General features: G+C 34.0%; 1 protein-coding gene across 1 annotated transcript; it reads right to left on the reverse strand.

Moving 5' to 3' along the window:
- Positions 1-835: 835 nt before the first annotated feature.
- LOC120354706 (polyserase-2-like) lies at positions 836-25877 on the reverse strand. Its single transcript, XM_039442138.1, is given in 9 exon segments — positions 836-1310; positions 1313-1364; positions 3136-3286; positions 8645-8902; positions 14472-14733; positions 20128-20268; positions 23424-23603; positions 23707-24224; positions 25873-25877. Coding segments are annotated over 9 exon segments (1671 nt in total). The 3' UTR covers positions 836-1206.
- Positions 25878-26635: the final 758 nt, after the last annotated feature.

The raw sequence follows: 26635 nt of genomic DNA on the forward strand, positions 1-26635 counted from the left end.
TGAAGATGTGAGTTGAATTCAATAAATTATGGAAAAATTGATTGGTTCATTTGATGCGATCATTATAAATAATAGTCTTTTTTGTAGTCAGTTAGACACCAGTTTTCAAATCCACATTTACTATGAAAATCTAACAATCTCTTGTTCATAATTTATGGAGATTGGCGCTGCTGTATAACTGCTATATTTATAACAATTATTCACAACTTTTAGGCTATATTGAATGGTCCTGGACTTGAGAATCCCTTTTGGGATATGTTATCAAGTGAATGTTTTATCAATATGTTTATATTCAAAAAATCTTATATCTTCTTATCGGTGGACAAGTGAGGTTTATCATTCACCTTATGGGATCAAAGCTTAAAACTACAGTTTTATGTCGAAATAAAGTTTTTTTTCAATTAAAGAGATAATTAGAGATGATCTGTCACTTTACCATTCACAGAGAGGATTTGTTCTGTTCAAAGTAAAATTCAATCGAATTCTCATATGAATGAGGGAAATTATCTTGATTACAAGATACAGTGTTATCCTATACAAATTCCTACCATCAGAAATTATATGAGATTCAATGTAATCCCGTCGTTGTACATTATAAGATAAATAAATTAATATTAAAGTATATATTCTGCTCTATAAAGAACTTGAGGCTTTCTCGGAGCTTGAGAATCATAGAAGCATGAGTACCTAATCATTATGAATCAATGATTCAAAAATTTGATAATTCTACCCATGTTTGACTTATTTGTGTAAAGTTCTTTAGTTTTCCGGATGCATTGGTCATGGAATCAAGATACCATTTAGGATAGATGTTCATTCTTTTCTAATCCTACAAATGTGGAAAAATCGGGAAACAATTCTCTTGAGTATATCCGGCAGTTCACTATTTCACAGAAAACAAATTGTATTCTAACTCTCTCGAAAGCATTCGAAGGCAATTCTATTGAATATTTCCGGCACTTCACTATTTACAGAAAACAATGTATTCAAACTTTCTCAAAGCATTCCTGGCAATATTTGGTTTAAACACAATCTTGATAACATCGCATTGCTTGATGAAGTGATTCACCCATTGAACGTTGTCAGGGTGATATCAATGACTTCTAGACTTCATTAAGTGTTTTCTTTGACTAAAACACAGTACAAAAATGTTTAGTCAAGCGAAGTTTTGAGGTGGTTTGAATCGAGGGGAGATTTCTCTGTTTTCTATGAATTGATGATGTATGATATCCAATCGACTGTGTGAGCTACCCTGTGGTAAATACCAGGTTGCCCTCTTTGAGCACAAGAGTAACCAGCTGAGACGATTCTATCAAGTACCACCGTCCTGTTCTCTCCATCATCAGAGGTCCTCCTGAGTCACCCTGAAAAAATATTTCCCAAAGTGATTATTCAATGTCATTATAATGAAAAGGAAATGATTGATCATACATTACAGATATTAAACTAGCAATTTTATATAACAGTGAGACTCTGGACCTCAACACTGGAAAGACGTTTGTCTGCCTTCGTAAGTCGATGTCTTCTTGCAGACGTTTTAGAATCTCTCCTATAATCTCTCCTTATAGGTCGATTCTTAATCAATGCATGCTTACCTTTTATATCGCATATGCATCAACTCTAGTTTAACAACAGCACAGACAAGCTTGTATCTGTGCCAACAGCCCCGCGAGGGGCACTAGATTTCATTACATGGATTGTTTATAAAAATGTAAAAATCTGCATGTTTTTGGTTGAACGTCCATTGTGATTTATTTACTTATTTATTTATTTATATATATATTTATTTATTTATTTACTTATTTATTTATCTATCTATCTATCTATCTATCTATCTATCTATTTTTTTTTTTATTTATTTATTTATCTATTTATTTATTCATTTGAGTATTACAATAGTGCGATAGTATCCCTCTAGCTCTAAGCTATTTGAGGGATATATCAAAATAATCCTTTACATACAATAAAAACAATCAATAACAATAGTTATATTTCTTAATTTACCTGATAATATTTCTTAATTTTTTTGTAACTGATTGTTCTGTCTTGTCCATTGCACCATAACTTAACTTGACTTATAAAATAGAAAAAGACTTTGCTAGGTAAGAGACAATTAACAAGATAAAAGGGACAAGATAAAAACTCTGGGATATTACCTGATGTTATTCACTCTGAGCACAAATATTAATTTATTAAATCATAATATATCTTCATTGTAAAATTGAAATTATTTTAAACTCAAAATATAATAAATAGTTAATAAAAATACATAATAAACTGGAATAAACACAATAATAAAACATAATTCATTAATTCCTGAAACTAATCAAAATGATTTATCCTTATGAAGTGCACTTTAAGTTTGTTTGAATCTCATTTTACTCTGTACATTGTCAACTCTAATGGCAATGAATTCAACAGAAATGGGATTCTGAATTCTGGAGCTCTTTTACCATAGGCATTTATATCTCTGGGTTCTATAATCCTATGTCTCAATGTATATTCTATTTTGTTCATTTCTCTATATTCGTTCTTATAGTAGTTTCGTGACAAATCTGTGAAACTGGCTGAAGCTTCCACCGTCATAATGCCGAATAAGTGACATTCACCACCATTAAAAAGTGTTTTTAATGATTAAGTGCTTTTTCATTTGATTACTGATACAATGTTACTATAAATTACAGCGAAATATCACCCATATGTCAACAGTTATGTACGTTAACCACAAAATATCTTTCCGTATGCATACGTATGTCTGCATATGTTCATCTGTTGCTATGTACGCCGGTTCTAAGAGCATGAAGAAAACTCTAAAACCTTGAAAGATTTATGTAACTGTGGATTATCAATTCATTGTAGATCTTGGAAACATTTTGCAAGTGTGATAATATTAATAACATTCTCGATATATATCTCATGTGGCAGATATCCAACCAGGGTCATGTTACATGATAAAATACAAGTTAATAGTTTAATACTTTCCTATTCTTATAACCAGCTGACTACTGCTATTATCAGTTCGTATTTTATCTTGCAACAGGACCCTGGTCACTTCAAAATCATTATTATCACTGAACACTTTTCCACAGTTGAACACTCTACAAAACTGATATGAATAAATCTTGACATAAGTACCTGACATGAATCCTTTCCACCGCCTCTGTATCCTGCACACATCATTTCATCATGAATAATAACATTGATTCCATTTGATTTATGCCACCTCTCACATAATCTGTTGTCGATGACTGGCACATCCACTGCTTGCAACGTTTTTGGCCTCAATCTTTAACCTTGAACAGAAATAACGGGCATTAGAGATTGATTAGTTACCATACCAGACTTACTTATCTTGATTCCTTAACCTCACTGGTAGAGTATACTCTACCTCCTTTATAATACTAATAGTAAAATATAACCCCACTATAATTATAATAGTAATATTCACCTGAATCTGTCAGCATTCAATGTTATTTTTTGAGGATACCTGACAGTTCAATATGGATCTTGCTACTGTTGCTTAATCTGACAACTGATTTGTATTGATATTATACATGTAAATTGAAAATCGAAGTACCCTATCATCATGTATTTCTATTTCCACACTTGGATGTTTCAAACATGTTGAGTGAAGATAAAAAACATAAATTCCGAGAGGGTGTTAACATGAAAGTGAACATATACAGTATTTCACTCTGCAACATGGAAAACAAAACCATAATTTTGTACGGCAAGTGGTAGTTATCGTAGTTACTACTACTACGTAATAGGTATCAATTAAGTATCAGAATTTTTATTTTTCTATTCAGTAGGAATAGTGATTCCAGTTCCTTCCATCAGAACACAATATATTGGCCTGGCTTCACGTACATCTATCAAATTCAACCGTGATTAACCTCTGATTAAAGCCGTTATCGCCATCTCTTGTTGATTCTCGATTCATTCAACAGTCACTTAATCGCGGTTAAATTTAATAGACGTACGTGCAACCGTATGTTGGACTTGTAGGCCTGATAAAAACCATAATTTATAAAACAAGTCAATCTTGAATAAGTTTACAACAATGTGATATCTGATAGCCCTTTTAATCAGGCTATTTAATGAGACTCGTCAATGGGTTTGGTCTATGAAGGAAATATCTTGAAAATGTAATGATTGTAAATTGTTATTTTTCTATGATATTTCTTCAAATTCGATTTTTGAGCGGTGTCATTTGAACCAAGTGCAAGTATGTTGTGGTAATGGTTAGACCTTCTTGTGTCAATTTCAACTTATTTATTAAAAAAGTTATAATAAGTTTTGGAAATGATTCTACGGAGGCAGTCCACAAGTCTCTACTTTCATCAAACTTGATTCTTTTAATGGAAGAATATCTTTAAATACCTCTCCTAAATTTAGATAAGGTTACACATAGTCCGAAATAGGTTAAGCCTTGTAGTTGTTCAGTTCACTTTTTATATTTTATCAATTGTATACAATACTGTCATGTACGAGCACCTGCAAATAAACTTAACAATTAATCATTCAAAGCTTTCTATCAATTAAAAAAGAAAAAATATTTTGCAAGTGGATATGGCGAAGTGAATCCACAGTCTTATTATATTGAGGCACGAGTAGGCTTCTCGCTTAACACTTGTTGAACAAAGAGAGTTGGCAAGAGTCAGTGCGAGTGAGACAGAATGAATTGTGAGTCGTGGCGAAGTTACTCGTTGAATGGCACAACTTCAGTCATTCAAGATGTGTCGTGCGGATTGCGTATACTGCTTTTGCAAGGCGCTTCATTTCAGAATTTAATTTCTGTTTGAAAGTGAAATTATATTGTCATTCCCATGATAAAAAGATAGTTTTGGGGGATGCCGGTTGGTCTCACCTGAATTGTATGTATTATCTACAAATACATAAACAAAAATTACCACGTCACGTAATTACAAACCTTGAAGTCAAATGTTGTTCCAATAACTTGATGAATACGGCTATAGTATCATTGAGGAATAAGAATTAAGAAGTAGGGAGGTATTATGAAGGTTTTTGTGAACATTCTGGGCAATGCAATTTTGATATTATTATGGATTTAAAGCTACGTTCCTTACAGTATACAGGATTAAATATACAGTTTACTTTGAAAACTATGCACGAACGCTATTTTACTAGGGATGGGTATCGAAAGACAAAACATCGATGTTTTGAACATCGATGTTTTTTTCATCCTAACATCGATAAGTGAAAAACATCGAACAGTAAACATCGATGTTTTTGAACATCGATGTTTTTAAACATCGTTTATCGCCCTACGTTTATATGGATGATACTATTAGTCCAGTCATTATAGACATAAAAAAGGGGGTGTGCTTGCAATTTATATTGTAGTTCTGATTTTTTAATATATTATTTGGGTACATAAGAGAAGTCCAGAACCAATTTCTTCATGCAAGATTTCCTTGTGCTAGATACAGGATAGCCCAAAAACCTCGTATTTTTGGCTCATTTTCCAGTTTTCAGCTATTTCTGCCAAATCTCTCCCAGGTTATATAATTCTGAAAAAAATGAGATCACTCGGAACTCTCTAACTCCAATGAGTACTTTGTTATAATTTTTCAAAAATGAGTGAAATTTGAAGAAAAAATCAATTTTGATGAATTCTAGTTTTTAATCAACAATATCTTCTGATTGTTACAATTTAGATGTATATTTCAAAATCCCTCTAGGCGTATTTTTGTGCTATACAATCTGAGATCAGGTAGAGCGCTCTATGTCATATAGATTTCCAGGTACACCTGACAACAATGCTCCTTGTATTGTGGAAAATACCTAATTTTCAGCTTCAACCATCATCACCATCTACTTTGTCCTCACATTGATATTTCGCACAATGACATAAGTTCATGGGTAAGAATCACCCGTTAGATGCACTTAATTTCAGTATTTCCTAGTAGAGGCACGCTTAAGGACACCTCAAGGATCAAAATTTCAAACACTTATTTACTTTTGACACAATGCTCAGATTTCATCGTACTACACTTCATTCTTCTCGGCTCGCCAAGGCGATTCAAAATCATGCATCAACAGTCAAATTCGGTCAAAAAATAGAAAATTTATTGTTGAGTGTAGGTACTTATTCATATTCAATACATAAGAAATAACCAATTTCTATATTCAAAGCTATGTATCTCGGTAACCCCTTATTATAAAAATTATTACATGATCTTGAAATGTACAATAGAATTTTCTATTTCATCTGCTGTGAACAATTCATGAAAAAATATGTTCGTAAAGTGAGATTTGATTGTTGAAAAAAATCCGGAAATTGTAGATATTTTTCTTATATTAACGGTTTTGACAGTTCTATGATAGCGAAAAGTGATTCAAGATGGATTTCAGGCAACTGACCTCTAGAGGATGAATTTATCTACAATTTGTAATCAATCGTAAGTTTCTATGATGTATCAGACTCGTTTTAGAAACTCTTGATCAACAGTAAAATTACGAAAAAAAATGTAAAAACTGAAATCACCATTTTTAAAATCTTAACTTCCAAATTGTTTTGGAATCGAAAGTATTATTTATTGGAGTGGGTAGAGGGGGACAATTTTCACATTCTCACTAGATTTGGAAATTTTATCAGAAGTATTTCACAAGACATGCAACTTTGGATATAGAAATTGGTCATTTTCTGTGTATTGGAATATGGGCTTAAGTACACTCAACAATAAATGCTCAATTTTTCTACCAATTTGACTTATATGCATGATTTTGAACCGCCGTGACGAACCAGGAAGGATGAAGTGTAGTACGATGAAATCTGATCATTGTGTCAAAAGTTATGTGTTTAAAATTTTGATCCTTGAGGTGTCCTTATTTCTTAAGCGCGCCTCTCCACTGGGAAATACTGAAATGAAGTGTATCTTACGGGTGATTCTCATAGAACATAATCTCAAGAACTTATGTCGTTGTGCGAAATATCAATGTGAGGACAATGTAGTTGGTGATGATGCTTGAAGCTGAAAATTAGGTGTTTTTCACAATACAAGGAGCATTGTTGTCAGGTGTACCTGGAATATGAGATAGATCGCTATACCTGATTTCAGATTGTAGAGCACAAAAAGAGCTTCCAAAGTGACTACAATTTTATCTGGAGCTATTGTTCCAATATTTCAACAGTTACTAACTGGAATCACAGCAATTTTGGACTTGTGGTATTCAAGTAACAGTCTTTCGAATAATTGAAGTCAGCTTGTGACTAGAAAGATATATCAACTCTAGTTCACAAGATTTGTCATCTTCATGGTTTAGTCTGAAACCTCTCAGGATATCCTTGAGGATTCGGTCTTGAAATTTCACCCTAAGCTAATTTTAGCAATCATTGATACTCATATCGTATTCATTCAATACCTGATAGATTTTTTAGGAAATGAAACGGATTAAGTTTTTTTATATGGATATCTGCACTCCTTACAATACGAGGACCTCTTTTCCAGAGCTAGATTAATTAGTGTTAAACACATGTTGAGGAAATAATTGTAGTAAGAAAAAACTCTTTCTTCCTAAGAAACAAAGAATCCGACCTCTTATTCAATTCTAAATAACCAACTATCTAACCTTGACACGGGCCACAGAAGTAATGTAAATCTTAATTTAGAGATTAACTTAGAGATAATGATTGTAATTCTGTTACTATGCTTATTGCTCTCAAGATAATCCTCTTCAAACAAAAAATAAAAAAACTTGTATCAAATTAAGAAAATAGAATTGTTTCTACTTTTTAGTTGGGAAAAACATCGGATGACCGATGTCTAGGTAAAACCATCGATAAGTGAAAAACATCGAACAGTAAACATCGATGTTAAAAACATCGATATTTGATGTTGAAACATCGATGTTTTTAAACATCGATGTATCGATACCCATCCCTATATTTTACTTTATTAGTTCCAAGTTTTCCCTCATAAGATAATATATAGGCTTTGAAAAATACATTCATTTGGAATTGGGACGTTCATTGAGGAACAATCTCTTGCCTGGTTCTCCAAGCTCTGTCAAGATATTTTAACATGGTCAAATCAGGTACGGTTTACAAAAAGTGCATTGGAACTTACGATTTCTTTGGCGATAGTTACTATAGTCAGGTCCAAGTTATAATGACTGTGTTTAATTAGCAGTGGTATTGCTCTCCTTGTCTATCATTCAACAAAGCGGATAGCGCTATCTCTTTCTCGCTTTGCTCTATTGCCAGATCGACTTTTAGCAATGTGGAATTAACAATAATTAACAAAATATTTCATATTAATTATGAAAACTCATTATGAAATAATTGAAAAATATCACTTCTTGCTTAATAAAATATAATTTATTATTTTAAATGAGAATGAACATAATCAATGAACATCAATAAATCGGTATCAGCTACCGTCTATAGAAGGCATAGACAAGACAGAGGATTGGCAGCATTGTTCTGCTATCTTTCTTCACTGCCATTAAAACGTGGACCTCACTCTATCAATAATTCCAGTGCACACTTGTTAACATAACTGATTTGACCATGTTTCAATGCCTTGACTGAGCTTGGTGGAACCGGGCATAAGTCCACCTGTAGGTAAACTAAGGTGAACTTTCTGACAAATATCTTTGAACGGAAAAGATTTCTCACATACCAGCTTGCAATGCACCCCATCCAGCCGCCCAACCGAATTGACCCAGGAAATCCTCGCCTTTTTCTGGCAAACAAATCGGTGCAATATGAGCCATGTACTGTACTGGTCGATCCAATCTTAGAACTGCTACGTCGAATCTGTCCGCCTGTGGAGTGAACTTGAATCTAACTCCAAACGTGTAAGCTGGTAATGGTTCCACTGCCGAATTTATTACATAATCGCCCAAAGTCACCTGGACCTGTCTGGCTGACGCTCTGAAACAGAAAAGTACTTCAAGTTTACATTTTTTTCTACAAAAATACATATGATCTAAAATATCCAATAAACAACAATATAAATAGACAATAATAAGAGTATAATAAATCAAAAATATCTTCGGATTTTGAATATTTTCTAGAGTAAAATATCCTAGATCTTAAAATAGAAATAACTTAATTTATTTTGATAATTATAATCTATTTATACATAATTATAATGAATTAATTTAATGTTGATTTTTATTTTTAAAAATTCATAATCAAGATCTAGTTCATAACATGAAAGGTATCTGGTATATAAGAGGTACCTATGGTCAACAGTGTAAAAAATGAACATGCAAAGAATAATTGATTAAATTATGACAGGCCACGGTAGCTTGTCATCAGGCTACAGATGTAGCCTGTTCCAGACAGGCCATATATTATTACCATGATGATAAAAACTAAAAGTGTTGCAAATCCAATTATTATAATTCATAGAGGGTATAACAAGATTGAAATGAGTTTTTTTTAATATTGATTATGAATTAAATATAAAGTAGAACAGGTTTTTAGAGAAAACTGTCACATTCAGTTTTTCATGAGCTTATAGTAGTCTGGTTTTATAATCTGAATTTTATCAAATGGACCTGATCTACATAATAATTTGTATTGTTTACAATAGAAGGTGGTATTGTTTGATGATGCGCTGAGGAGAATTTTCATACATATTAAGGAAAATATGAATATAACTGAGAGATGCAGTTATCACTATTGCCAGTGGATGTTTTAGTTGTTAAGATTTTTTTGTTTCGATTGTGATTGATTGTAATGTTTCATTTAGTAGTCTATGATAATCCACTTCTATGGATTAGTGTTCTGACGTTTAAATCAGAGTGAGAATTTGGAATTATTAACGTGAAGCATGTCCATAGTAATATTTCACTGATTACTATACGCATGGAAGTCGATAAAGGTAGATTCATCGGTAGGCTACAGATTCCATTATCTATTTCATTTGAAATGCACTAATGAGTCCTGAACCAGTTCTTATTCTGCGTGGGTTTATCAATTCAAATTGACCACGATCCAATCAATTTCTCACAAAAACGTAAGGTACCTCTTACTCATTCAAAAAAGAGTATTGTTTTCTCTCAAAATACACCGTGATTCAAAAAGAATAACAAAACTTTGAAAATTGATAACTCTGCAAAGAATAAACGGAGAGTGGAGCACAATCTGTCATCGATTCGAGGAAGCTCTAAAGGTTTTTTAGTTCGAATTTGGAGCACCACCCCATTGGCACTCATCTGTCCGTGCCTATTTGAATGAAAACTATCCGAGGCAATGGATCGGCCGCCAAGCAGCTCGAGACAGAGCACTTCATCACTGGCCTCCAAGAAGCCCTGACCTCACCCCCTGCGATTTTGTTCTCTGGGGGTAAGTTGAAGATAAGGTGTATCGACCGCCTCTACCAGCTAACATTGAGGAGTTCAAACAAGGAATAACAGCAGCAATACAAACTGTTACGCCCGATATGCTACTGAGGGTGTGGAACGAGTTCGAGTATCGTATTGATATCACTCGAGTGTCTGGAGGGGGTCACATTGAACATTTGTGAACTTGTTTTCTAGTGGGAAAAAAACTTATTCTAATACTCTTAATTTTGATTTGTAACCCAAGTTTCTATTATGTTTCCTTGATTAAATACATATTTTCAAAGTTGTGGTATTCTTTTTGAATCACGGTGTACTTATTGTACTTATAGTACGCGTCCCGTAGCTTAGCCTCCGTGAAATTGAAACGGCATATAGGCAAGGTATGGTTCGCGGGGTAATATTCCTACTTTTAAAAAACATACGCTCCAGAATACATAGATCCGTAGTGATGGAGGAAGGTCCCTACAGATGTTCGATGTTTTTGAACAGGTAGTATTGTAGTATAGTGGCTCTCCGCCGATATGCAAAGCTACAGGACCCGGACTGTAGCAATGTTGATCAGTACTCATCAAGAAAAACGAGTCCTACAGGAATTAATCTATAATTAATGATTTATTAATCCTTTGGTCGTCACTCACAAATATATTGATACATGAAAAAATCAAATGACCTGGTTGGCTAAGGTTTGGTATCGGAATTCCTCGGGTAATACTAAATATTATTCCAGGGCCTCTGACGTGACTTGAAGCCATTTAGACAGTTACCCACAGGTTCAATATGCTATATATGAAGCCTGTTATCATCAGCATTGAGTAGAACCAATGACATCATTCAAGGAGATGTAAAAATAAAGACGACTGAATCACAACCAAACTTTAACTCACGAATTGTTGAAAATGAATTCTGTACGATTAAAAGAGCATCCATCTCTTACGATTCTCATTTGAATGAATTGATTGCTAACAGGAATAGAGTTGGTGTGTTAAGGTGATGTTAGGAGATGAGGAGCACTATCGAAAATGCAATTTTATTAACATAACAGACAACTGTGTCTTGTGTTCCTAAATGATTCAAAGCTTCGAAGCTTCAGTAAAAAAACGGTTATTGCACAACAACTTTCTTCCTCTGCAATAATCGCGTTTACGGTGAAGGATGAACAGGTTGTCTCAAAACGAAAGTGAAATCGCCTTTCCTATTCTAGCAAGCTATTGGTCGATATTATAATATTCATTTCCCTGTGTTAATTGATTAGGCCTTCTCATCCTACTCATCTGATTAACACAACAGCATAATATACAGAGTAAGTCATATGTATGGGAACCCTTCAATAAGTTGAAGACTGTTTTAGATATAATACTGTATCTTTCAGGATGAGATTCTATTAGAATATTTATTAAATTAAGATTTATAATAATTTTTATTTGAATTAATTAGATTTTTGACAACATTTCAAGTCTCTTCAATTAATAAGATTTAGGTTTTACTTGAAACTTCAATCAGCTGCCATTTTGGATACAAGTATCATAGAACATTTTTATTGATGTAATCTTTCTTGTTTTGGAAAGGCCATCAAAATGATGTACCACACATAATGTGTTGACATTTGAAATATTTGAGTTATAACCCCTCATTTAAAAAAAAATTATACAATCAATTTTATTGATGCCATCTTTCTTGTTTAAAAATGGCATTTAAAATTATGTACCACAGAATGTGTGTTTACATTTAAAATATTCGAGTTACAACCCCTAAGTGACCCTGTATGAGGGGTTGAGAATCAGTTTTAAGTCAAAAGGAGGAGTATTCGACCAATAATTTGCCCTGAAAGTTAAAGTATTATATATCTGCAACAGTCTTTAACTTATTGAAGGGTTCCCATACATATGACTCACTCTGTATAATTATGTTAGGGGTGCCCACAAGGGGTGTTTGGTCACAGACTGTGTTCTTCAAAATCTTGGGGGGGAGAGGGCTCAAAATCAAATCTTGGTTTGTTAGATCAATACTCATAAAAAAATCTCTTAGTAGAAAAAATCAATGACGATGTTATCATCGTAAGGGGGGATAGAAGCCGGATGTTTCCTAAATTTGAAGGGAGTGCGTGGGTGCTTGAGGGGGCACTTATGTTATTTCACAATCCAACATTCGTCCAATTAATGATGAATTATGGAAACAAAAAACAGAAAATAGTATATGAAATATTTGGAAGAAAACATTGTCCCTCACCTCATGTGTTAATGAGTAGAGAACTCAAGCTGTTGGAACTCTTCATTCATGGGGAGAATGGGATAAAATAGAATGGTTCCCTCTTTTTTTTGCCTGAGAAGGGGTTGTAATAGAAGAAGACCGAAATAAATTACATAAACGAGTTTGTAATGGATGAAGGAAACACTAAAATTGATTCATTCTATCTCAACGATTCTCAGCAATAAAAGGCAACATTCTGTTAAAACATTACAGGAAGGAAGAAGAAGTCTGAATGGAATGTTAAGAAAATGTTCTGAAACAGTGGTTGTCAACCGGTGGGTAGCTATAGGCCTACTTACTAATAGGTCACCAACGGATTCGTGTTGGGCTGCAGCTTAGCTCTTGGACATTGATAAGAAAAACTTATTTATTCATCAGATTTCTTAACATTGTTTTAATTTTAACTTAGTTCAGTATTATTATTTGGGCTCAGGAATCTCTTAGGTGAATCTCTTTGATGGGTTGCTAATATGAATAAGAATCAAAAACAATTTTTACCGAACATAAAGGGTTAGAAATCACTGAATCACCATTCTAGAAAACATGTTGGGGTGATGAATTTCTAATATATAAAAAATGTACCTATCAACAATGATATATCTGAAATCTGTGTTTTCAATATTTGAGAAGAATCAGCCTTTACAAATCAAGCGCTGGAGAGTACTAATTGAAGGAATTACTGTACTCCAAAGAGTACTCTATTCAATAGACCATCAGATTGTTGATATTAATACTCAATAAATAAGGAGCATTCAAGTCTCGGGATGAATTCACTTCAATTACTGACGTCTTTGACATCTCAGAGTAAATATTGTGAAACTGTCTAATATTGAGAGTATCTATCGTCATCTCTAATCGTCATCTCTCATCATCATCCCTCTCACTCATTACCCACGCACAAGCCTAAGAGCTCATGTGAGTTTCACTCTCAAAATTATTATTGGTCCAAACATTGATGGCGACTTCCTTAATGATACAATTCTCAAGTTTGGCATACAATACCGATACCACTATGAGAGTCCAACCATTAAGTAGATCCATGTGTGTGAATTATTGTTATTCTGTGCATAATACCAGAATAAATACACATTAATTTTTGAGAATTTTCATTTGAGGTCTCCAACACTCTCATGAGAATTTTAAAACTGTCAATTGGCGATTGATTACATTGGTGGCTACTTCCTTGGATAAAAATTATCGGAATCTGTTAATTATGACGGATGATTTAGAAGAAAATAATCTTCAATTACTGAAAAATGTTATACTTTGAAGTCCTCATGATGGTTTATAGAGCATTGAGAGACATTCGATGAGCAACATTGATGGTGGCTTTCGTGAAGGAATATTATATGCAATTTATTAGTTCGGGTGATGTCAAAGAGAGAGAGAGAGAGATTCCTCCTTAATTTCTGAGATTTTGGGTGATCACATTAGTGGCTGCTACCCTGAAGGAAAATTATATTAAGTTATGAAAATATGAGTTATGAATTATATGATTAGTTATATGAAGTATGAAATTATAGGAAAATTTTATAATTGTGGATTATTACGGAGAAAGTACAATTTAATCATAATCATTTATTGTATAATTTGAAGTCTCTTGAAGCGTATTGTGAAGCTTTCAATGTGAGCGATTGTAGGCGTAGTTTTTACTTCACTAAATTGTTGTTTACTATGGATTATTGTGATTTGAAGTCTATGAAAGTTCAAATGGCATTGTGAAGGTTCCTATGTGAGCGTTTATAGTGTTCACTTTCCGAAATGGATTTTTCATTGAAATGGTTGATTTTTCATCTTATGTGTATGAATGGATGGTGTCAACCAGTGTCCAGTGGGTCCAAGTCAGAATGCTCATCAGTCGGTTGCGTCGGATTTAGTCAATGACTACTGTACTGGACTAGAAAGTAGTAGTTGTGCTTAGAATGTCAGTCAACTTACGGGGGTCGTTCACCACTGGGCCATAGTTAGCGGGCACTGGAATGTCGTTGGTCACCAGAGGTCCATGGTGCTCGCTTGTTTTCGCGGTGTTCCTATGACAACAAGCATACAGCAGTCCGCCACATGTGCCTTCGATAAGGCCCGACGTCATCCAGCAAGACAGGAAGAACTCACAACTGCCACTGCTACATTTCGTCTTTGAATCACTCGCCTCTGACCAAATATCTGCAATTCCTTGGACCAATGTTGATGTAAACAATATCCATTCCAATCACAACTCTACACCACAATAACTTAACGCTAGAAAGATATCAACAAATGTTAGTAGAGTAGGATAGAGCTACTTCGGAAAGTTCTAATCAAGCAAGCGACAGAGGATAACATTTGGTACAGGAAGCACTAATTCCCCATAGATTTGATCGCATTATAGATTGAAAGTAATAAAGGTAGAAGGAACTAGATACAATATAAAAGGTACCAGATGATGTAGTTTTATATAAATGTCTGAACCCTTAGGAAGCACTCATCTCCCATAGATTTGATCGCATAATATATTGTAAGTACCTAATAGAGGGTAAAGGAACTACATACAATATATAGAGAATACCAGTATGATTTTGGTTTTTATATATGTCAACTTTGTATAGATTTAACCATTAGGAAGTACAAATTCCCCAACGTTTCAATTATTGTACAAATAGATTGTAAGTATAATGAAGAGAGAAGAACTACAGGTAGTTACAATACAGAAGATAACTAACTATGTTTGATATAGATGATAAGTATATAGGTATACCTAAGATAAGTATAAAGCTTATAAGTGTATATTTATAAATGCTTTATAGATGATGGTCGTCTATCTGATCTGGGGTGGATGAACGGAAGTTTAAAGAAAATTTGCATCAACATCAGAACTCGGTAGTTTGAGGAGAATATTGGCAATTTATATGAATATGCAATGTTGTTTGTGTAGATATGATATTTGTCTTGATGTAACTTGGAGAAATTTTGTTGGTATGGATGCACGTGTAGCATGTGAAATTTAACTTTGTATGAGTTATATTCAGACCTGGGAAGTCATTTTATAAGCTTTTTTGGCCTATAAAATGAAAATTACAATCCCGTTGTTCTAAATATTCAATTGAATAAGACAAGCAATCATTAAGAGTAGAAGTACATGACATAACCAGAAAAAGGGAGTCCCTCTGGATAGATATCTGAGTACAGTACTGAATTGAGAATCTGAGATTTAAAATTCACTAATATTCATCAAAGTGAATATCACTCTAAGAGTCATCCTCTCAAAAAAATTCAAACTAAATTTTTAGTTTAAACCATCAGTTGGCTCAATTGAAACACATTATAATGAATGCGACCATACATTAATCGAACGGGTCAATAGTTGAACCATCTTTGGAGAAAGTGGCCCTAAGTGATTCCACCTCTTCTTGTAATCGTGAAACTTAATTTTTATAACTTTTCAATGTCTTAACACTTGTAATTGGGAAATTCCGAAAATATCGATACTGCAAAGGAAGAATGATTTGAAATGATATTGATCAAAAGGATATAAACTCGATGAGGTGTGGAGAAGAACCGATAAGAAATTGAAAATTTGTATTTTTTTGTACACAAAAATAATTAATTTATTATAATTTCACATCCATCATTGATTCTTATTCGTTATTCATTACGAATTTTTATTACGTTATTCATCAACATAATACCCATTCGAGAGACATCTCCATTATTCATCAACATGAGTAAGAAGATCATTCATTCAGATGAAAAATAACTTTCAATGGTTTTATTAGAGTGTGTCACTGGAAAATGCTGGAAAACTATAAATCTTCTGAATGTTTGCGATGATTATGCCGAATGTATCGATGGAGAGTATTATTTATGACAAAACTATTTGTGAATTGGAGAATTCAATGTCAAAGAATCAACGATGGAGAAATCTGAAAGTATGAAATCGTAAGAGTTATAATTTTATAATATAATTCAATTTTGTAGTGATGACTATATTTTGGAGCATTTATTCAACTTACGAGTTTAAAGGGAATGCGACATCATCGATTTCCATGAAGACACCTGATTTGAAGAATCAAATTTTCATTACATGGAATGCTATCGAAACTTAGTTTTTTTGGAAACTATGGGAATCAATGGATGGCTCAAAATTGAAAAAAAAACATAGTCTACTCCCCAACCAAACGTAATTGCTGATCTCGAGTTGTTCAAGAACTACTCTCATAATAATTATTAACATTTATTGATTTCAAACTCCATCGAAGGTATCATGTACCAGGATCGATTTCTAATCTTTTTTCTTGAGGAAGATATGTTTTTGAAAGGTACTTGAACTCTGATATAATTATGAAAGTAAGGGTTATCAAATTGATTTGTTGGAGAGCATAGTCCTACATCACCACTGAAAATGTGATAAGAGTAAATATAATTGTAAATAGAGTGGAGTGAATATTATAATAATAAATGAGACAACTTTTTCAAGAAAATCCGTTGTAATTTAGTAACTATAAGAGTAACTCCAAGCATACTTCCAGATATTATAATGTCGCTATCAGTTTATATTTTGAAGAATAGTATCGCCTAGGTTTGTAAAAATATGAGAACCCTCTTCTTTCAAATGGATTGATTCATACATTAGGTAAGGAATGATTAAATCATTCAATATAAATTGCCAGAAGTTGGAGAATTCCTCACCCAGAAGAAGAATAATTAGATACAGAATTGAATATTTCCTTTTGAATATTCAATGTTGGACACTTCACTCTATCATAGAGAATAATGTTCTACTTACCTGTAGAAGAAGCTATAGTCTTTTAATGAATGCTTTACTGGAAACTATATTGGAGTGAGCATCTCGGTAATATTGTTTCATTATGCGCTGTTAATGTAGTTGAATTACAAGGAATAGTTCATCTTTAATTCGTTACCTCCTATTTGAAAATTTTGAATATTGAAAAAACAGACTTTCGTGAGTCTTTTAGTATGAATTCTCTATGCATTTTATTGATTTCCAATCAATCCTTCGAAATACAATGTCATCAATATGTAAATTACAAATGAACTTAGGTAAAAATTTCTATATCGTTTCACCAGCACCCAATAAATAGGAAATAAATAATTCCAATTCTAGTTCTGTGAATAGTATACAGATGATGAAATAATAAACAATAAGTATAAATTAAATGGAGATAGATAAATTGAATCTTAAGGCTAGGCGCACACCAGTTAGTCAAGAAAAGACAATACAAGACATGGTCAGAAACGCTTAGTCACAATACTTCACATAGTTGCTTGTGATGCAACTCACACTGATTAGTGATTGCAATTAGACATGTCTTAATAAACAACTATGTGAAGTATTGTGACTGAACGTGTCTGATCATGTCTTGTCTTGTCTTAACTAACTGGTGTGCGCCTAGCCTAGCACTTTTATGTAGTGTTATGAATTGAATTACTCTTTTTCAAATTATTTCTCTCCTTCGAATCATCATAGAATTCACATCATATATAGTAAGTAGCATCTCTTTTCTGTATAGGGCTACTTGTAATATAAATATAAAGAAAATAAAAATCTCAGTACCCTTTTTTAAAATATTTTATCACTACATTTTTCGGACATTTATGCCATTTTCAAGTGATATGAAAATTAAATAGTATAGTATTAAATTTATTTACTTCATATAACTTGAAAATGGCATTAATGTCCGAAACATGTAGTGATAAAATATTTCAAAAAAGGGTACTGAGATTTTTTTTTCTTTATATTTATAGTAAGTGATAGTTTGGCTTCTCATTGAACAATCATAATGATGGAATAATTATGAATCATTTTGTAATTTTTTTCAGGGATATTTTTTTGGATTTATTCATCATCGAGAGTGATGATTTTTTTATCAATCGATTCTGAAGTTCGCTCTAATATGGAGGATTCCTGTGGAGAATTCCCGGACGACAGAATCCGACTTTTATCTATTTTTTTTTTCTTAAAATAATGAGCCTGAAGGGGTGTATTTCAATTAGTCAAGGTCTTCGATTATTCCAGGTCGGACTTTTCCTATTAGACCAGGACCTGGTCTAAACGCACACCTCGGCTAAACGAGACGGAATGCTTCGATTATCCCAGTAGTTCGATTATACCAGGTGGTATTAACGGAACCTGGTCTAATAGAGACACAGGACCTAGTGTAATCGAACTACTGGGTTAATCGATATTGTATGCTTCGATTAACAGTAGTTCGATTACACCAGGTTCTGTGTCTCGATTAGACCAGGTATCGTTTAGACCACTGTTGGTTCTCGTGGACTTAATCATGATTTAAATTTAACCGGCTATTGTGCAACCGGCACTATGACTACATTCAAAGTGGAATAAATCATAACCCTGTGATGGAGCATACATAGAATGACATAAAATACATAGATACATTCTGTAATTCCCCAAACCTATTATTTTGATCACAAATTGAAGGATGGTGTCATAGCTATACATTTTGGCTTCTTGAAGGTGTTAGATAGTTTGTGCTGAATAGACTAGTTTCGATAAACCTTTCCATGAGAAATAAGGACTTTTTCAGGCGGGAGTGTCTCGATCAGACGAGGTTTCGATTAGACCAGGTCCTATTCTACAATGAAGCTGAAAATCTGGTCTAAACGCACACCTCGGCTAAACGAGACGGAATGCTTCGATTATAACAATAGTTCGATTACACCAGGTGGTCTAACGATACCTGGTCTAATCGAGACACTCCCGCCTGAAAAAGTCCTTATCGAGGTTTATCGAGACTAGTCTATTCAGCACAAACTATCTAACACCTTCAAGAAGCCAAAATGTATAGCTATGACACCATCCTTCAATTTGTGATCAGAATAATAGGTTTGGGGAATTACAGAATGTATTTTTATGTCATTCTATGTATGCTCCATCAAAGGGTTATGATTTATTCCACTTTGAATGTAGTCATAGTGCCGGTTGCACAATAGCCGGTTAAATTTTAATCATGATTAAGTCCACGAGAATCAACCAGAGAAGCCGTCTTATCAAAAAGGCCTTTTCCGATTGGTTCTCATGGAATTAATCACGGTTAAAATTTAACTGGCTGTTGTGCAACCGGGCCACTGACTTTGAAATCAAAAGAGTGATGTAAGTGTATAATGATGCATGTTATATCTGTTGATAAAATATCACAGTATGTTTTGAATCATGATTGCGCTACTGGAAATAACAAAACTTCCATCAGAAAACAATAGATAATAATCAGCCTATAATTCAAAGAGCAATGTAAGAAGTGATATAGGCTGGTGAATAGTACAGAGTAGGCCTTTTAGAAAGATGCGAAAACACAAATTCCAAGAAGAAAGCGATAAATTATTCATGAATGATAGTGTGCTGTTCGAGTATAGATAGATAGATAGGCTGCCTTTATTTTACCCTGGAGGGCGAAGTTAGGGCGCAGCCGGCCCTATCTCCCACTTAACTCTCATATACGATGAAAGAGATGGAAGTTTGGAAGTAGTTGATAAATGTAACGATGCATTATCATGAATGTGCCCTTTCCAGTAAGGATATATTGTAATAGATTACAGTACCTCTGTTCTCTTCTGGTGCAGTCAAATCTTGGAAGCCATTTTGATTGAAAAGCGAAGCTTGAATGGTCCCCGGTTCAACTGGGTCTTTGAAAACTAACCGAGGACTTCTTGGGCCCACCGATGGAACTGGTGGCTGAAAGCCTAACAACATGTCTCATTCAGTAAAATGTTCATCGAAAAAAATATAAATCGACATGCATGAAATACCCTCTATTCAAATACATCCCGTCTGTAGGTTGATCCTGAAAACATCCAAACTTGAATTTTGAGTTTTGAAAGATCAGATTAGAGAGGTAGCATCACATCGTTACTCTGGAAAGTAAGCAATCCATATGCACGATCTACGTTTAACACTAATCCAGGTTTACATCAAGATATGGACGCATTTATCACGATGTGTTAAACTCAGAGTTAAAAGAACAGCTCATCTAGTTTCGGTTAAACTGAGTTGGTTCATACGGCCCTTAAAGTTTTTTTCTTCTTTTTATGTACTATTGCTATCTAGTCATGAGACTAAAGAGCAAATTTAATCAAACCTAACCTACTAAATTTAAATAAATGGCCCTTAAAGTGCCATAATAAACTTTTTAAGCTGTGGGAGTTTCAAAAGGGTAAATTAGGAGAGCCATATAGTAGTTGAGTAGTTGATTATTCCCTAACAAATCAATTCTATAAAGCATGAAAGGAATTATCAATCGCCATCCACATAGTTTATTATAGGTACCAAACTGTTTAGATAGGAAACGTAAAGATAATCCTCTCTTACCAACTAATACTACTGGCTCATTCTCAATTTCTGAGGACGAAGATGAAGCAAATCAGTACTGAGAATAATAAATTTTTATTATTTTAATTAATTTGGTGAATACACTACACAAATACCCTGAAATAAATATGAAAATAAAATCGATTCAACCTCAATGACATTGTTAATAATTTTTAATAGCTGGAATGTATCTTTATTAACACTTATTTACTGAGGTCTTTTCATAGGTGGAAATTTTTTGGCTAATGACGAATGATTTTGAAAATTTTTGTATATTACCATGCTAACGATCTTGAAACGCTTTTCCGTAACTAACGTTTGTAGACTTGTTAAAATTCACTTGCTATCACAAGTTTACAAGGGTGCTTTTGTAAAATGCTAGTAATCAGCTGGATTAGTCATTTTTCGTATAATCATGGCTGATACAACAAGACTTGTTTCTTTGAGAAATGGGCCCTAACTCACTCTCCGAAGCTTTTTTTCCAAACTAGAATCACTAAGCTCAAACTTAAGTATCTCTGAAAATGAGTATCTTTGTTTCAAAGATTAATTTAGGCCTATAACTTCCATATTCAAAACCCTTACTGAAAGTTCCTGATCTATCTCATCCTTTGTCCAATGTAACATCTATCTGCAGCCACCTCGAACAGCTGCTTCAATGGAGCTCCAACTTGTAAAGAATTTTTAGTTTCATGAAGTTATTTTCAATATGTATTGGAAGCCTTTACAACTACAGCTTACTTATGTTCGATTAAACTTTATGTAATGTCAGATGTTATTAAGAAAGACACTTACAACTATAAATTCTGAGCAATGACTTATTGTACAAAATAAATTGATACATAATTATAGATACATTTGATACATATTTATACATCTTATCTGATACATATTATAGAATTCTCCAATAATTAATGTTGAAACCCACACCAAAGGTTAAATTCCTATGAGTTATTCTCTGTATGCTATTAGTAGTTTTGAAGTGTGTTTATGATTTAAAAATTTATAGGCTTTAAAAAAATATAAATGATGATTTAAAAAAAATAGGCTTCGTCCAAAATATCACATGAAAATCATTTGTACTATATTATGATTCATTAAATCCAATGAGAAAGTGAAATCATTCAAGTATTTGGGCACCCTAATAATGGAAGAGAATAATGTAGCGGAAGAAGTGGATGCTAGGATAATGTCCGGAAATAGGGTGTATTTCGCCCTGCAGAATATGCTGAAGTCCAAAAATGTGTCAAAAAAAGGCAAAATAAAAATTTACACAACAGTTTTAAGACCAATAGTGACATATGGGCCGAAGCTTGGACATTGACTACACGAGAAGAAGGTCTGCTTCAGAGATGGGAAAGAAAGATCTTAAGAAGAATATTTGGAGCAATCAAGGAAAATGAAATATGGAGGATGAGAACAAACGAGGAACTAGGAAGATTGTTCGAAGAGACCAGTATTTTATCTGTTGTGAAAAGTATGAAGCTGAGATGGGCTGGTCATGTGTGCAGAATGCCGGAAGGGAGGGTGCCAAGAATGGTGCTGGAAGGCAAACCCGGAGGAAGAAGATTACAAGGAAGACCAAGAAAGCGGTGGGTTGACGATGTGGAAGAGGATTCGCGAAGACTGGGTGTAAGAAGATGGAGAAGAACAGCAGAATGTCGAGAGGGGTGGAAGGATGTGGTTGTGAGGGCTAAGGCTCTAGATGGGCTGTAGTGCCAATAATGATGAGCATGAAATCCAATGATTCTAATTCCACAGATGGAAATAACATCCCGGGCTGACAAATAATTTTTGCATAGCAGCACTCATCGAATTCCCATCTAGCTGTTTACCCTGTTGTCAAATTTTCAGTAGCAATAGTCTTCGGGGTGATTTACAGCATTTAATTGGGAGTTTTGTTTAACCTTCCGGTAGTCGCGCCCTTCACAATCACACGAGCAGTCGCGTGTTGTATTTTTTACATCATCCAATTTTCCAAGTGTTATGTACTCTGTTTACTGTCAAAACAAATTAATCAATTGTATAATTACTTTTTCCATCTTCTTGGATTATTTTACACCTATGAACATTTGGATGATTACCATTTCATAGCCTAATAAGGTACATCAAGCAAAGCCATCAATTCTGTGTTATTGGTTCGTTTACAGTCCCCGTATACAGTTTTACCCTATCTTATGCACTGTCGCGACCAAATGGCACCTTAGACTGAACCATTGCTCGGTTGATACTGCAACTCAGTGGAGTGATGGGGGAAAGTTTTGGAATGCATAGGTGACTCATTCACTGACACCACTCCATTCAATAGTTTTGTGCAGCAAAAAAACTGACACTGTTATACTTTTTATTTTCCTTGCCCTATTACCATAGGTAAGGAAAGTATTGCTTTCCAAAAAAAATAAGGTACCTTAATTTCAAGTTTTCTATACGTTGTATACACTGTTGTACTTTTTACAACAGCGCGACTGCCGGAAGGTTAATAATAATGATTCTAATTCTATTGATACAAATTTTTAATTATATTATTCACCTGGATGAAAAGGTGCAGTAGGAGGCACCCAGTGACCAGGATGGGGTGGAACAAGAGGTCTGCTAGGCCTTAACGGTCCTGTTGGGAAATCCGAGTTTGGAGGAAACCTGACAAACCTTCGCTGTGCCTGACTAGAAACTACGAGGCTGTTGAACCGGGAGAGACTCCCCGGGTGGAAACCTCACATACGACCTACGACTCCTCCGCAAGTGCGGTCCTTCCAGGATCGTCGAATTGTCGGATTTCACCCGTGACTCCTTCCACTTGGTCTTCGACACATCACTTGATTCATGATGAGACGTGGTTTTGCTTCTTGAGGCAGGTGTCACACTTTTCCTTTGAGTCCTCACAAGGTTTGATGTAGAACCGCTGAAATTGTCAGTCTCTGGATCTGGTTGGGCCTTAGTCATCAAAATCGTCCCTCTCCCGATGTCATCTGAAGTATCCTCGACTTGCGTTCCATTCTCCAGCATGTCAACATGCACTGTATCGTGAACGTTGTCATCAAACTTGCTCGGCTTGTACATAATTGCCGACTCGTCAAGTTTTGCTGGTTTTGAAGTGAAGTTTTTGTAAGGAAACGTTTCCATGTCAGTATCAGTTATCCGTTTTATCCTGTTTAACTGATCAGTTAACCGCTGCTGTTGATGGAGATTGTGATGATTATGGTGGTGATGATGATGATGATGTGGATGATGATGGCCATTGTGTTGATGATGGTGGTCGGTTCCAACCATTCCTGTGCAGTATTTGCCTATTATAGTCATCAGTATTGTTATGGTAAAGCACAGTCTTGTACACCTGCAACAAACAAACGAAAAACATAAATTAGCATACGGTTGACGAGTTGTGAATATATTCCAAACTGAAAAATGAGACTTAAATAAATGTTTCAGGAAATTCTCAAATTATAGAGAGCTCTCAAGTTATTATTCACTTAGAACTGTAAGCATTCTATTCTATTCAACTTTGATACAGCTGTGATTTTAGAATATCAAGTTTGTTTTTTGGTCCTGCAAAACTATTTCTTTAATATGTGAACATTTCCTATTATAGTGATAATAATGTGAAATATTTTTTCTATTATTGGTTTTGAAACATCTAAATTTAAAAATCTTCTTTGTAAAAATAATTGAGTACTGAAAATTTTGTGAAGAGGACAATTACAAGACAACCTATTTCGGACTATGTGTAACCTTATCTAAATTTGGGAGAGGAATAGCAGAAGGTTACCTTATTCTTTCTCTCTATCATTTTGATGATGTACTTATTGTATGAACCAATATGAATAAAGTATTTCTTCATTTATTTACAAAGACAACTCTCCACATGTATTCTAAGCCCAGGTGATGATGAGGGAATAAATGATGATAAACAAACATTTATATTGGTGATGATTCCATGAATGGATCAATAGAGAGATGATGGATAGCTGAAATGAGACTTGTGAATGAGTTGCTGATACAAAGTTGAATATGGGAAGCATTGATATTATTTATAATAAAATGGCAGCTGACAGTTAGAGTGGATCTCACTATAGTAAACGACATTGAAATTGATAGATTTCCTCTATAGTTTTTGAGAAGATCATTGATCATTATTTTGCGATCAGTTATCAAACTATTGATAGAAAGAACACATAATGCAAATCAGTGGGTAATTGATAGTATAATAAGCCATAAGTGTTCAATGAGGTGTTAATGAGGAAAAAATCCATGAAATCCATGATGTTACACTTTATTAATAGGTACATTTTTTCTGACGATGAGGCTTACTTTCGAACCAAGATATTGTGCTTGGGAGATTAATACGGAGGGACTATATGATATGATTATTGGAAGGATCATGAGATAATGGAATTTTCCTTACAATATTATAGATACTCATCCTCCCATAATTATCCCCCCTTCTACCTATGACCAAGTATATAGAACTTGCTGTTAAATTGTGACATAATTTATACGAATATTAACAGTGTACGGATATGCAGTTTTATACAGTATTTATACGGATGTATATGAATATTTTTATCTCATCGACGATAAAAATGTATTTTTCATTGTTCTAGTAAGGAATAGTATAGTTTGTTATACAGTTAATCAACTGATAATGATGAAAAAGTAACATCATAGTACCCTCTTTTTGAAAAGTTTTTAATTTAAAATAACATATTAAAAACACAAATCAGAACGTTTATTTGAAATGTATTTTTAAAACCTGAAGATGATGTGAAACATCGAAACTAGAAGCTTTAACTTATGTTTTCAATCTGTTGTTTTATATTAGACACTTTCTAATAAAGGGGTACTATTATGTTACTTATAAATAAAAAATGAATAGCCCTGAATACATACATTTATGAAAAAGCAACTTCAATTAAATGAAGCGAAAAATTTGTAATGTGAAGCATCTTCTCAATTCAGCCAATAACCAAACTCTAAGAACTTACTTCATCTTAGATTGTTTCCTTTTTGACATACAAATAATAATTCCCTACTCTTTTTCAGTTCAAGTGTACTGATTTTTAATAACTCTTCACTGCTCAAGCTAGACACATCTGAGAACGTTTTCTTTCTCTCTGTTTTGTTGTCATTGGAAGAGAACCGCTTTCCTTCTTACAATTGCAACCAACCATTCAGTTTTACTCCTTCAATCTGACTCTGATCTTACTGCACGCTAAATCGTATCACAATTGACAAAATTGACAGACTTTCTCGGAGCGGAGATCAACAATAGAACAGTTCTGAGCGAGATCTATCTGAGAAGAATAGTGCTCGCGTGGGAAATACGACGGCTCAAGTACTGAGATGCACAACTTCATGAACTGGATATCTCTTAAATTGAGGTTTTTCATCCATGGGTCCCTCTCATTCATACAATGTATATGTCATATAAAACAGTAGTATAATATATAATCTGAACTTCATTGATGTGTTTAAACATATTACTTTCCTTGCCCTATTACCATAGGTAAGGAAAGTATTGCTTTCCGAGAAAAATATTAAGGTACCCCAATTTCTAAATTTCTATACGTTTCAAGGTCCCCTGAGTCCGAAAAAGTGGTTTTTGGGTATTGGTCTGTATGTGTGTGTGTGAGTATGTGCGTCTGTGTACACGATATTATCTCATCTCCCAGTTAACGGAATGACTCGAAATTTGGAACGTAAGGTCCTTACACTATAAGGATCCGACACGAACAATTTCGATCAAAT

This window comes from Nilaparvata lugens, chromosome X (assembly GCF_014356525.2).
Source record: "Nilaparvata lugens isolate BPH chromosome X, ASM1435652v1, whole genome shotgun sequence".
Taxonomy (NCBI): domain Eukaryota; kingdom Metazoa; phylum Arthropoda; class Insecta; order Hemiptera; family Delphacidae; genus Nilaparvata; species Nilaparvata lugens.